Source organism: Mytilus edulis, chromosome 12, assembly GCF_963676685.1.
Source record: "Mytilus edulis chromosome 12, xbMytEdul2.2, whole genome shotgun sequence".
Lineage (NCBI taxonomy): Eukaryota > Metazoa > Mollusca > Bivalvia > Mytilida > Mytilidae > Mytilus > Mytilus edulis.
The window spans coordinates 15,368,961-15,383,586 of record NC_092355.1 but is presented as its reverse complement, the minus strand read 5'-3'; the positions used below and the strand labels follow the sequence as shown (position 1 = coordinate 15,383,586).

At 32.3% G+C, this 14,626-nt stretch overlaps 1 protein-coding gene across 1 annotated transcript; it reads right to left on the bottom strand.

Annotated features, from left to right (window-relative positions):
- Positions 1-1,803: 1,803 nt before the first annotated feature.
- On the bottom strand, positions 1,804-7,987 carry LOC139497279 (uncharacterized). The gene is made up of 5 exons (XM_071285461.1): positions 7,863-7,987; positions 7,539-7,606; positions 3,957-4,020; positions 2,990-3,210; positions 1,804-2,080 (listed from the first exon to the last, which is right to left on the bottom strand). The coding sequence occupies exons 2-5, from the start codon at positions 7,588-7,590 to the stop codon at positions 1,938-1,940; spliced, it is 480 nt and encodes a 159-aa protein (XP_071141562.1). The 5' UTR covers positions 7,591-7,606; positions 7,863-7,987; the 3' UTR covers positions 1,804-1,937.
- Between the last annotated feature and the right edge of the window lie 6,639 nt (positions 7,988-14,626).

Below are 14,626 nucleotides of genomic sequence, written 5' to 3'. Positions count from 1 at the left end.
GGCTTTAGTAGACTGCGAGATGCAGACGATAACACTAGTATACTTTTTAATTCATGCAAATGTAGAATGACTATTTACAATGTTTACGAGAAGGGTCCAAGACAGATATATTGCCCAAACTATTTGCATCTTTTACTTGATTTCTTATTTTCATCTTTGTAGGTATTCAGCTCGCCTATGACGATTGAATTGACTGAGTACTGGTTTTAGTAGAATTTGGTTTTCGTGGAGTTTTATCAGATACAGTTTCAATAGGCAACATTGTAAGATTGTCAGCATCAATTGCAAGGTCATCATGTGAATTTGTGTAGACTCGTGACTGAATGAACGACCAACTTTATTTACATACAATGGTTTGTTAAAATACTGGAAGATCATTCGAAACAGAAGCAATCTATGTAGTTTCTGGGTATTTCATGTCTTTTTCTGTTTTGATTTTAATTATATTTTTTTCTTTAAAGCTTTTAAGCTAAACGCAGACTTCCCTAGATGATGAAAAATGGGGTTTACCACACTTTGCACTTTGAGAAGATTCAGATTTATAGGTATTTCCCTCATGTTTTTCGCTAGACCATTTGAAGCATTTCTAAATACCATAACATTGTTTGGTTCCATGACCAAACTGTTGACATTTGAAGCATGAAATTCGATAAGGGATATACCTATAAAATCCGGAACATCCCAACGAAAGAGGAGTCGTCAGAGTTCTAAAGGTTAAAGATACATGTTTAGTTTGATTATATTTCCATTATTTTTGGTTTGAAAGGAGTAGGTTCAGTAAGACCCCTTTTTGGCCCCAAAATATAGCAGTTTTACAAAATTGTTAAAATGTAAACCTTTAGTTATTAATTGGACAGTAGAATGCTTCTGCTACATAAATATGGGCTATTTTTTACAATACAATGCACATATATCCGGTACTAGCACCATTAAGTGATGCTAAATTACTGAAATCCTCATAATTCTAGCATTTTAGCTAAATTTTAGACGGTTGTCGTGTAAAACGAAAGTGGCCGCATTCATGTTCATCCTTAATATTGAAATGTTAGTTGTATTTTATGATAATACATAACATATATAAAGGTTGAGGATGAATACGGATCCGGCCACTTTCATTTTTACCAAAAACCATCTGAAAAGTGACAATTTCGGCATATTAGGTAGATTTTTCATATTTGAGCTTGAATCGGATCGTTTTTTATGACTTAATCTGTTAAAATCTTTCACATAAACTAATTAATTAAAACAAAAATAGACACTTAAGTGTTTAAAAAGTATTCAAAATCTTTCGTCAGATGAACCTGAAATTTGAGGCCAAAATCGGTCCTTATCGGACCTACTCCTTTAACAACATCAGTTACACACTGGGTTTGAAAGTTCGTGACAAATTTCGTTAACTGTAAAGTCAGTAAAATATGGGCTTTTGTCTCGAATAATTTCTTTACCACTGTGTCAACTATTATGGGAAGATATATAAACTGTAAATTAAGTTGCGAATGGTTTTATTTTTCAGCAGATTTATTGATTGACTTTTGCTGCAATATTCAACCATCTTATTTTCTGATCTCATCTTTGATTTTTTTTCACAGTGCCAGCAATGCTTATGGTTTGTTTGTGGATCACAATTGTGTAAGCAAGATTTTTGGCTATTGTTCAAAATTGTATATCTACACTTAATTTAAAAAAAAAATCATCATCAAAGTCAATAACTAAGACTGTACACATGGGATGTGCTGTCAAGTAAGCAATCGAAGTAGTAGTTAGAACGTATTTGTCAAAAAACATAAATAACAGAACTAAATATAATGTCTGAATAATACTTGAATATTTATTGCTGTACAATAACGTACATCTACTTACTACATTAAATGCAAATGAAACAGAATGGTAATCTTACTCTCCAAATATATCAATATGATTTAATAATGATTCATATGTCAAGACTGGAGACTATGTTTTGCTATCATCCACAAATCAAGGATTCTCTGATGAGCAGAATCAAGACCTCCATGCTTTATTCCTTGGCTCTCTCTATAGTAAATAATACTTCCAATCTCTTGTAGAGCTGCATTTCTCACGTCTTCATCAAATACAAAATAAAGTTATTCATGTGGACATGGTTAAAAAACACTTATTAATAAATATAACAATCTCCAAAACAAAACGTTATATTACATATAACTTTTAACCGTGTAGAGAGAAGGTTCATACATGTAATTATACAGGATTATCAATCATGTCAATGTTAGCTACTTTCTTAATCGAATTACATTATCTTCCACAATATAATTTGAATACCTTGAATTTATTTTTGATTTATTTGACTTCTTGAGACGTTGCTCTGTAAGTGAATACAAATGGTGAAGTTACACTTACTTAACATCTTTGGTGTTGCAAAACTTGAAGAAACTGTTTACATCATTAAGTTTATGTAAAGTGTTCTTTTGGTTTTATTTCTTAACATTATATAGATAAGTCATGTTTGTAAATTAAGTTTGGACTCCATGTATTACTTTGTAATACAAATATTGTCACCACAGGACTCCCGACCGACAATAAATCTCTGCCAATATTGGGCGTGCGTTTGGCTGTGAGGGATGTATTTGTACGCAGCCACGTCACTTCCGCTCAGATATATTTAGGAGGACAAATTCGATGCCTCGTTCAAAGTGATTGCCATGCTCTGTGTACGTTTAGAGCCCTTGAAACAACTGTCTTACGGGTCGATTTGTTCTCGTTCTGAACATGCATGACATATTTGTCATTTGACGTTACGTAACCAACAATCAAAGAATTGTGCGTTCGGTCACATGGTATATTCGATTATTTTAACCTTTTAAAGTCAGAATCGCATCTACAACAAAGAACATAGCAATGATAAACAATTTAATCTGCACCCAACCCTCCACTTATCCTTGAAGATTTGTGCTACAAGCACGACACAAGAACAAACACAATGATCATTTGTATCTTGTTAGGGTATACCTACCTTCTGTAACATGATTCTTATAATGATTTGTTATTCTTCTAATAGCATCATCATAGGATATGTACATGGTAATAATTCCAAATGCCGGGCCCCAGTTTTGAATTCTGCTGTTATGTATACTCTTTATATAAGCATCCTCACGATTTATGGCTTGAAAATAATGCAAAAAGAAGAGGTATTCTTTGTTGCCTGGACCAGATTGGTACAAACTACGTCGCAGTCTAAGAAAAACAAAATATCATGAAGAATAGTTGAAACCTATGTTAATGTGCCTTACTGTAGTAAATTAGTAAACAGTTTTGAAAATCATAATATTTCCTTTATGAATTCATTTACTGCTTCAACAACAAAGTTGAGGAAAATGTATTTAGTTATGGTGTTCTCAGGAGGCCAATGGCATACAAATTGACGTTATATGTTATAAAAGAAAAGACATTTATAATTATTTTGAATGACTGAATTACACGGAACGTTAACGTTTACGGATCAAACATGGTCCTCAATGTATAACCCCTACGGGTGACTGGGGTATAGAAGTATAGTCACTTGGTCTTCTTCCGACTGGCAGTAAAACAAGTAAGTGGCGCGTCCGTTTGAATGTGTGGGATGTAAAAGATAGAACCCACGGCTGGTCAAAATGGAGATGTTAAATTCGTTCGATATCTTGTGTACGCTCTGTGTACGTTAAAAACCATTGCAACAACTGTTTGAGGGTTCCGTAGGTCGACTGTTGCAAGGCATACCTTCTATTCCTATCCAATAAACTATAAGTTTAGAGTGGCATTTCAAACCCCTACCTTCATCCCGGATGACGTCTACTGCGAGACATTCCTATTTTATTTATCATTAACTTTTTCTCGTCCAGAACATGCATGACATATTTGCCACTGAATGTTAAACAACCAACAAACAGTAATTAATCAATCTGAAATGTATAAATGTTATTTATATACATTTACCCTATTACCTTTCACTTGTTAGGCCCTTGTCGATGTTGCTTCTCTCATGTGCCTTCTCTGATGAGTGGAATTCTTTAAAATAGTTTGTTTAAATATTACTTTACTTATCTCTAATAAAATTCTTTAACAAAAAGCATATTATACAGTTTTTATAGTAAGAAACGAGTTTGTTAATGTCTCGTTCTAATAATGATAAAAATAAAATAAACGAGCGCATGATAAGTCTGTTGATTTTTTCAAAAAATTCAAAATCCTCACAATGTCATATCACTAAAATTTGTGAAAAAAAATAAACACCGGTAAAGGGATGTTATTTTGATTTAAACCATTCACCAAAGTTTTATGAGAACTGCTAGCACTGTAATAACATTGTCCGTAAGAAAGGAAAATCACCCCTTTTCCTGAGTAAAATCCCACAACTTGGAAATATATAAAATCTAACATCGATAAAAATCGAAGGGGGAGCTTACGTAACTATATACATAGTCAATAACACTTCCCTTCGGAATGTCTTATTCAAAGGTTCGAAATATCGTGAACCTTAATCCATCAATGGGAAATACAACTTCAAAAGACTGATGGATTCAATCGAAGATTATGCCAGGCAATGGGCGAAACGCGATAAATAGTTATCAAAAGTACCAGGATTATAATTTTATACGCCAGACGCGCGTTTCGTCTACATAAGACTCATCAGTGACGCTCAGATCAAAATAGTTAAAAAGCCAAATAAATACAAAGTTGAAGAGCATTGAGACTCTTTGAAAATGGGTTAAGGCTGTGAGGTCGTTGATACAAATCAGAATTAAGAATTTGAATTGGTCTCGATGCTACGTCAATCATTAAAGACCCAAATATTGCAAAATACTTGTCCTCCCCCCATGACAAATATGGTCTTTGTCCCTGCAGATTAAGCCCCAAATAACATCGTTTTTGTGTGTAAATCTCATTACTTAAACTGCTTGATAAATGAATAAGGTATTGATAATTCAATTGGAAACTCTACATATACCCTCACGACACTTACGAAAGAGGACATCCTGGATAATCATAGGTCTTTTCTATGTTCCTTTGGAGTTTAAACTAAAAATGAAGAATTGGATCTGCCATCACTGTATTTGATACATAAGCTACATTGGTGTCCTTACAAAGAACGGTTTATTGTTTATCTTGCAATCGTATTAAAACATTTGACTTTTCTGCACTTAGGTATTCCTCATTTCAAACTAACAAATACATTGAATGAGTTGGTGTTGCTTTGTTTCATCAAAAAAACCAACGTAGATACAAGTATATTGTCCTAGGGAGGGGTACATCTTACTTTGTAAAGAATCGCTCTGATTCAAACAAACATTTTCTGAAACTGACATTATCAAGATGCTTGATTTCTTGATTGACAACATATTTGTTACATGTGGATGACGTGTTTTTCTACAAACTATACGCATTCTCATGGGAACACATGTTGATCCTCTTCTTGTCGACCTATTCCTGTATTATTATGAGGCTGACTTCATACAGGAACTTCTTAGGAAGAAAGATAAGAAGTTATCAATATCGTTTTACTTTCCGTTTCGCTGTATAGATGAAGTTCTCTCACTAAACAATTCAAAATTTGGGGGACTATATATGTTGAACGCATCTATTCATTTGATCTAGAGATAAAGGAAACAACAGCTACGGTTAAGTCTGCCTCATATCTAGACTTACATTTAGAAATCGACAAAGAGGGTCGGTTGAAAAAAAACTTTGAGACAACAGAGATGATGTCAGCTTTCAAATTGTGAACTTTCATTATTATGTTGCAACATTCCAGTAGCACCTTCGTATGGAGTATATATCTCCAACTTGTTACGATATTAACGGAATTGTATTTACTTTCATGCTTTTTTCGATAGAGGGTTGCTGCTCAATAGTTATAAATCGATTAAGAGAAAACAAATCATCCTGGTTTCAAACTTAAACCGAGGGAAACACATCAACTTTAAGAGGAAAACAACATAACAACAGACACACTGGAGTGCAACAAAAAAACTAAAGGCCATGCAACACATGCAAAAACGAACTATAAAATAAAAACTGCCATTTTAGTTTAGTTTAGTTGAGTTTAGTGCTAGACATTTTAAGAAAAATATAGTGGGTTAAATCTTTTTTTTTTAGCTAGTCAAACCTCGCGCATTATGGCAATGTTAAATATACCACTAAATGACAACATTACCTGTCAGAAATATAGTACAAATAAATGCAAGAACATTCAGGACAGAGAAATACACAAATAAACAATACAATAGTACATTTCTACATGCTAGAAACAATTGTTTTGCGAATGTTTAGGTATTGCACGCTTACACCAATATATGCAAGACATAATTAGCAAATGAATATGCTGATGTACAACATATTAATTTTATCTTAATATGTGAAGGATGTCATTAGATTAACGTACAATACTTTGAGATTTTCGAAAATCAAGGGACAGAGCAGTTGCCTTATAGTACAATACATAGTTATTAATTTAACGAAATCAAATCGTAAAAAAAAATGAAAACAACACGTTTTATATTTCTTTGCGTCCGAAGCGCTTTTCTGGAGTTACCTTCAACAGGAACGCTCAGCAGCCAAACATTTGAAATCCGAAGATGTATAAGTACCAAAACCGTTGAAGAGCTATATGACAAAAATACCTAAAATAATAGCCGTATTCATCTAAAGTCAACTTTGCCTGATGGAGTTGAAATCTTAGTTTCTTAATAATTTCAAAATTTATAAACGGACAATTTTAGTAAAGTTTGTTAAATCATGACAGTACCGAAATACTGACTACTGAGCTGATGATACCCTCCGGGACTGATAGTCCGCCAGCAGAGGTATCTACACAGTGATGTCAAACATTGAAAACAACACGTTTAATAATCCTATGCGTCCGCAGCGCTTTTCTTGATTTACCTTCATCGTAGGTAGGCGGATGCTGGAACGAAAACCTGACTAAATTATATAGAACACTCGCCACTTAATAAATAATAATTTTTTTCAACTTCGTACTTTATTTGGCCTTTTAAGTTTGTTTTTTTGTTGTTGTTCTATCGTGACTAATGTGTCTTCTGTAGACAAAACGCGAGCCTGGCGCACATAATTAATTTCAATATCAAGTATATAGTTTGATTGTGTATAACAAGGGATACAATCTCCCTACTATGGTTTTATTATTTTCCGTTTTAACAAAACAAAATGTCTGGTCATAAGTTTTATCCATCCAAATAATACTGGCAGTTAACGACACGATCAACGATCACTTGTGAATAACTAAGTTATTGCTTAAACGGGATCACGAGGCGGGCGTACCAACCAGTATTTGTTTGCATTAAGTCTGCAGGACGATCATCAATCAATACATTATGTAGGTCCTGTAGAAAAGGGAGGTCGACCGGGATGATGAGCGGAAACAATGGAATTTCACTAAACATTAAGGTAAGGAGTTAACTTTGTGGTCCTTTAACCGGTCAAGTAGGGTCACTTAAGATTTCCAATTTAACTACCATTTACCATCTTGATTGTTCAATACCGCATAAATAAGTTTTTTTTTCTCTTACCAGAAGTTGATACAACCACGGCGAAAAAAACCAAGCAGGACACACAATACATACTGTCGATTGAAGATCTGAAATCATTAAACACATAGTAAATAAATTATCATTGAAGTGGCCCTTTATGAACATAATTTTGATAAAAAGCAGTATAGTGTATGTGTTGTTGACATTTTAAATAAGTACACAAAGACGCATGATTACATTGTACAAAATTGACAAATATATTTGTTATAGTAACCTTAATATAATGCACATATCATATGTAAGGCAAAAACATTTCACAAAACAATATTCAATTTGGCACATCACTTTTCTCCATAAACTTACGTATTATTAAAGACTCTGTATGACCTGACCAATATGTTGATTATCTTACATGATCACTCTTTTTAAACTATTATGTGTAACTTATCAGCTCTTATATGCACAGCAACCAATAGGGAACGTAACAACTAATAACTTATAAATCAGTCAGCGATAACCTATTTATTTATATTTACATTATACATGTTATAAACATTGAATAGGATAACGTTGAGACAACTACCTTGCCCTAGCCTTTTATTGAGGCCATTGCATTATCTAATAACTGTAGTCAGCAGGAAAAAATTGATTGATAACAGATTTTGCTAATCATGTATGGTATGAAGATCATTTTTATATTTGCATTGAATGACATTCAAGATTAATAAATGACTTACAAAACAAATCATTCAGAGTAACGAAACATCTTTATTTGATATAGATAAAATACATATCAAACATCAAACAATCTCCTAAACTTTATAATGTCAAAAAATAGACGTTGTCGGTATACATTCTTCCATTGATCCGTTTCAGTTACACAATTATACAATATAATAATCAGTTTCCTAATATCATAACTGCAATCCCATTCCTTTTCCATGAATGACATGAATACGACCTACCGAATTAAGACTTTTTACCGGATTTGTAATAACATGAGCAAAACGACGTGTGACACCTGTGAAGTATGATCGGCTTACCGTTCCGAAGCACATACAAGGGGTTCCTGCTGTCTTGTCGTTGTTTTTTTATGTTGTGTCTTGTGTACTTTTGTTTTTCTGTTTATCTTTTTTTTTTAGCCATGACGTTGTCAAATTTATTTGTATACCCCACCTATTATATAAGAGGGATATTATATTGTCAGGTCTAAGTTTTTGGTCAAGGTAGTTTTTTTATAGTCCAATCAACTTTAAACTTTGCACACGTTTTCCCTATGATATGATATGTCTAATTTAAATGCCAAATTAGATGTCTGATCCCTATTTCACGGAAAACTGAACAGAGAAAACGAAAGTGCGAGTGAGTCATCCATGTACTATGGACACATTTTTGTTGATCTATGAGTGTTTGTACTTCTGGTATCTTTTGTCCCTCTTTTAAATATGACACTTCTTTCACATACATTCCTCATACTGCCGAAATATTGATGATGTCTTAATCAATAAACCACAATTATACATAATCACTTGGGTGAAGGTAATGACCGTAATTTGATTCACGATCGTTTCACGATGGCGGACCCAAAATCAGGTACGAATCGGTGTTTTCTGTTAAAGTGTTTCTATAATATATTTTATACAAAGCATACATTGATATGATATACATTTTTAAAGATTGAAACGGATATCAGAAACTACCATCCAGAAATATATGTGAAACAAGAAAGAATTCAGATGAAAATGAAATAACAAGTATTAGTAAATTTGTAGAACGAATTGTTTTGTGATTGCATATATGCTACTCTAAATCAGTTATGTCAAATATCGACAAATGAACGCATTAAAATCGTGTTTTTTTTTTAATATTATTATTCATCTGTCAACTTTGAAATAAATGAAAGTCATTGGCTAAAAATTTACTTGAGGTTCAATGTGATAAAAGTTAACGATGGAGGGCAAACTGAACAGCTAACGAATATGTGTGTCTACAAGTGATTTTAAAACCAATCTTTTGAATTTTATAGATTCATGCGTGTGTGTTTACTTTGTTGAGGCCTTTATTTTTTGGACAAATTAATCATCGATATGTCTTAATTTAAAGTCACACTTGATGGAGATCGATAGAACTGTTTTTATTCTTAAACGAATTTGACCATATGTCGTCACAGATCAGGGCACAATATATTAAAAAAAATGCATACGTTATCCTGATTTGATCATATATACTCATGCTGCTGAAACAAGAAATCCAGAATCGATGTGCTGACATACTTTAAAGCTTTTCCTCAAAATGTATCAAAATAAAGTTTAAACTGTTCTATTTCTTTCATTTTTGAAGCAAATAGTAAAGTATTTTTTCTCATTCATCTGATTGATCTTCCTGAACTGCCTTAATTCACAATATTTCTTATATTGAATAAAAAGACATCCTATGCTACGTGACGACTATGTACTATCATTAAATATACTACAAGACTATGGACAAATCTCAAGTTCATTGTATGAGCATGGCTATGATCTAGAGTACATTTTCCGATTTTCGTTACAAGTTTGAAAATTTTAGAGTTTGTCAATACAACGCACTACGATGATATTGTCAGTCTTGATTACTACTTTTCCATAGGACTTAGTGGATGAACCAGATTAACGGAATTGAACTCATCCTAATGTTCATAATCATCTCTCTTTATCCTTAAATTCCTATTAAACCTAGAGTATATCAAGCTTTCTGAATGTCACAACTTTTGAGATGCGGACTCTCGTATTTTTTCAACGCTCCTTAAAATCAATGTACCTGTTTTACAACTTTATCTCAGTTAAATGCATAGCAATAATTCTCCAAAATAAACCTGATCTAACATTTTTAAAGATACATGGAATAGGATTTTCAAAATATGGCTAAACCATGCTATAAAACATTGAAACATATGTACATGTATCTTATTCTAACTTCACTTGTGAGGATCTAACACCACAACTCTACAAACTTTTATCGTTTATCCATGCATAAATGTTCAAAGACAATGCATTCTATCACTATTCTTACACGTAATTCATATTGTTCTTTTACTACATAATCTCTTTAACATAGTCAGTATCAGGAAAAATGGGAACTTCCAAAGGCCTCTGCCTTAAAAAAAATTAACTAATCAAGAAAGAAAGGATCACTGGTGAATTATCAGACCTGTAACTATATCAATTTAAACACCACTTACAAAGGGGGAAATATTATCAGAAATCAGAAAAAAAATCTAAACGAGATTGTTTAAAGTTTTTTTCCCTGCAATTAAATCTTTTTAGATTGGGGTATTATTCTCTACATTGATTAACTAGATTAACGTCTTCCATTATCTGTAATACTTTTTCTCTAGACTGCAGTTGTTTGTTGATATTAACATTATTATGAGTGTCAAGATTGAAACTTTGAATTAGGTTAAAATCACCACAAAGAATACAAGATTGGTTATCAAATTACTTAATAATGTCTGCTTCCTTTAGATAAAAGAAAGAAAGGACTGTCTACATTCGGCCCATACATATTAATTAATGTAATTCTCCAATTATAATGTCCAAACCAAGAAGGTTTTGCATCTTCATCTTTTTAACTTTGTGAATTTCAAGATCAAAATTTGCATTAAAAAAGATGACCATACCTTTCTGATTTGATGTAAATGAATTGAAAAGGCATTCTACTTTCCACTGACTTTTAATGTTTAAGGCAGATCATAAGTAAATATTTTTTGAGACAGAATTTTCTTATACTTAGCCAAAATGACGATTTTACTATGCTCTTTTCAAAAATATAATAAAAAGTATGGGTCACCGTGCTATTTTTCAAGCTATATGTCGTTGAACATTGCCTAAATTTGGTTAGATTGTACATGGAAAAACATATTTGTGTGCATAAAAAAAAATCTATGAGAATGAATTTTGAAATAAATTGTGAAAAGAGAGGTTTTGTCATATATTTTAAGAAAATAAAAAGAACAAATGGTGTCAACGAACTTGTTTTCTTGCTGTAAGTAAAAAGAAAAAATTCCCTATCAGTCCAGGATACTTTTTTTACTAAATGGCTCATTTGAAGAAAAAAAATGATTTTTAAAGCAAAAACAATTATATTTGTTTAAATATTTTGAATTATACAATAAATTACCAAGTTTTCCTTATATAATTAAACAGTCTAACCTTTAAATTGCAAATCTGTCTTCTAATTTGCAGATTTAGTCAAATAACTGGACCGATTTTTTTACTGTGGTTGTACAATTCAAGATGGTGGTATACCATGTATCTACCTTAATTCGTCTTGTTCTGTTAAATGAGTGTCCTGAAGACAGTAGATATCAAATTGCCAGTTTTTTTAACTATACCTTTTGAATGAGAACGTTATCTATCTGAATAGCATAATCAATGGCATGGTTTAGTCTTATTGAAACTTGCAACTTATCTTTATGGCCACAAAAGCTCCTACCATGCAGATTTTTTCTCTTTGAAACCTTCAGCATTTCCACCAGAAACTACATCTGTTCTATGCTGTATCTTCTATTTTTTACTGACATCTTGTTCAAAATGTATCTCGTTGTTTCCAATTGTTATAGTACTAAATAGTCCGGCTGATTGGTGAAATAATTGTGGGTTTGATGATAAAAGCATCAAATTTGACATGGTAGTCGAGATGGTTTTCTAAAAAAAATATTACCTATGGACCGACCTTGAAATTTCAAAATTGGCGGCTTTTTTTTCAAGATAGCCGCCATCATATATCGAAATTAACAAATTTGACTAATACTAGGTTACCATATGATTCTTTGGTGCAAGGTAGTTTAAAAGTAAGGGAACACGATTGCATTATGAACAAATAAGATTTATTTTGTCATTTTAGGTATTGGTAGTCATGTAGCTGTATATTTTGAGTTATAAACTAGTAGTGTTAGCAATGTGAAAACGGTGTAAATTTGTAGATCCTACATAACCATCAAAATCTTCTATATCTGCCGACTTTGATTGAAAAAAATGTTGGGTTTTTTTTGCAAAAAAAAGACTAAAGAAAATTTACAGTGTCTCGCTCATGTCAAACAATCTGACCTAGATGTTGGAACAGGATACAAAACACTTGAAACAATTTTAGAACGATGTAAGCTAATTGAATGGTTCCTTGATATTGAAAGAGATTTGGCTTTAAACTTGCAGCTGTACAATGCAAATTGGCACAAAACACGTAGAAATAAGTTAAAGATAGACAGTCATGAAAAGCAGAAGAGACAAGGAGAGAGTGGTGAGCTGGTTGGGACTAAAAGTAAAATAACACGACAAACTGTTGGCTCTGCAACAATGACAATAATAGAGCTAGACCACTAAAGATTATTGTTGAAAGTTAAGACAATCTTATCTTATCTTTAATTATTTCAGGAATAACTCTAGCTACTGATTGATAGCAAAGAACATCTAATTTTTGAATTGTACAAATAGATAATACGTTTTTTATTTCAAATAGATGTCCGAATGATACATACGACATATGATCATATATACATTCATATGATATTGAATTATAGATTTTTTCTTTCGTTTTTGAAAGACTACATTGAAAACACAGGATGCAAAAGTGTTTAGTTTTAATATGTATTTAAATAAATGATTTGTTATCAGGAAATATCTGACTATTTAATAACTCGTTTGAAACGCCATTTTCATCAAAAGCTTAGTATGATTAAATAGGGATAAATGATTTATAGACACTTCCAGATCGACTAGGCAATAATGAATTTTCAGTTTTTTTTAACATTACTAAATACTTTCACCGAATTGTACTTAAGTGTTAACTGCTTTCGTCATTTAGTTAAGTGCATTAGTTACCATATTCCTTATCTATGGAACGCGAAAGCTGTTTTATATGTGGAACTCTAATAATGCGTTTATTACGTTGTTGGATTATTACTTAACATGTTTTTTTTAAAGCGTGAATAGAAGCAGAATTATTGTTTAAAAAATTTGTAAGGGGCTTCCTAAAACCCTGTTTCTCTCCTGCTGTCTGTGTAATGTTCACTGTGAAAAGTGACGGTCCAATCATTAATAATTTGATTTTGCATTTAAAGCATATTCTGATAGGTTGACGTTGGGTTTTGTTATCTGCTCATAAAAATACGTTTGTCTTGTGATCATGATTTACTCTGGTTTAAAATGGAATTAAGAATGAATTATAAGGGATCACTGTTATATTTTATTTCTGCCTTTTTTAGATAACATAAAAAATGTGGCGCACACTTTAAATTAACCCTCTACGGCCCTCAACAATGTATGAAAGTAGTAGGCAATAAAAGGCTCAGAAAAGACAAATATCAAACAATTCATCAAGAAAACTAACTGCCTGGTTTATTTTCAGAACAATAAACGAAAAACGTATACAAAATGCTGTAATTAACTCCAACAACTGAATAACAGTGACTTCATTTGGGTCCAAGTTCATCAACTAGTTATATTATATCTTTTGTCCCTCTTTTATATGTTTTAATGTTACAATATATGTAAACATTGATTACATCTGAAGTAAACTATTACCGGATTTGTAATACCAACGCTACATGTGGAGCATGATCTGCTTCCCCTCGCGCAGCACACGAGATAGATCATCCCAGTATTTGGTGGGGTTCGTGCTGCTTAGTCTTTAGTTTTTGTGCTGTGTCTTGTGTGCTAGTATGTGTCTGTTTGTCTATTTCTGTGTTAGCCATCACTGGCGTCAACGTGATGATCGTAACTGCAATGGCGGACACAAATATAGGGATATTTTAGAAGGCTGATTTCTCCACTTTAACAGCTTATTTTCAGATTTGTTTTATATCAAGAAAAATCGTTATAAGCATTGCCGTTGAATGTGTTTTTCATAAGTTACAGAAAAACAACCAGAAGACCGAAAATCGAGATTCAAAAAATCACGATGATGATCGTAACTTCGTCTACAGATGATCGTAACTTCGTCTACAGATGATCGTAACTTCGACTTGTTTTTATAAAAAGATGATCGTAACTCAAAATTTACGAATGTTTTTTTCCACTAAATGAACACCCTATTTAGCAGTCACGATAAAAAAAAAATATTATTTTAAAATCAAACAAAGAATAAATGAAAAC

Bases quoted from the DNA above. Each gene is read 5' to 3' on its own strand.
- LOC139497279 (XM_071285461.1), bottom strand. From the start codon at position 7,590: ATGTATTGTGTGTCCTGCTTGGTTTTTTTCGCCGTGGTTGTATCAACT. The intron at 3,211-3,956 runs GTAATAGGGTAA...TGTTTTTCTTAG, and splicing joins AAGGGCCTAACAAGTGAAAG to ACTGCGACGTAGTTTGTACC. The intron at 2,081-2,989 runs GTAGGTATACCC...TATTTGATGAAG, and splicing joins TAAGAATCATGTTACAGAAG to ACGTGAGAAATGCAGCTCTA.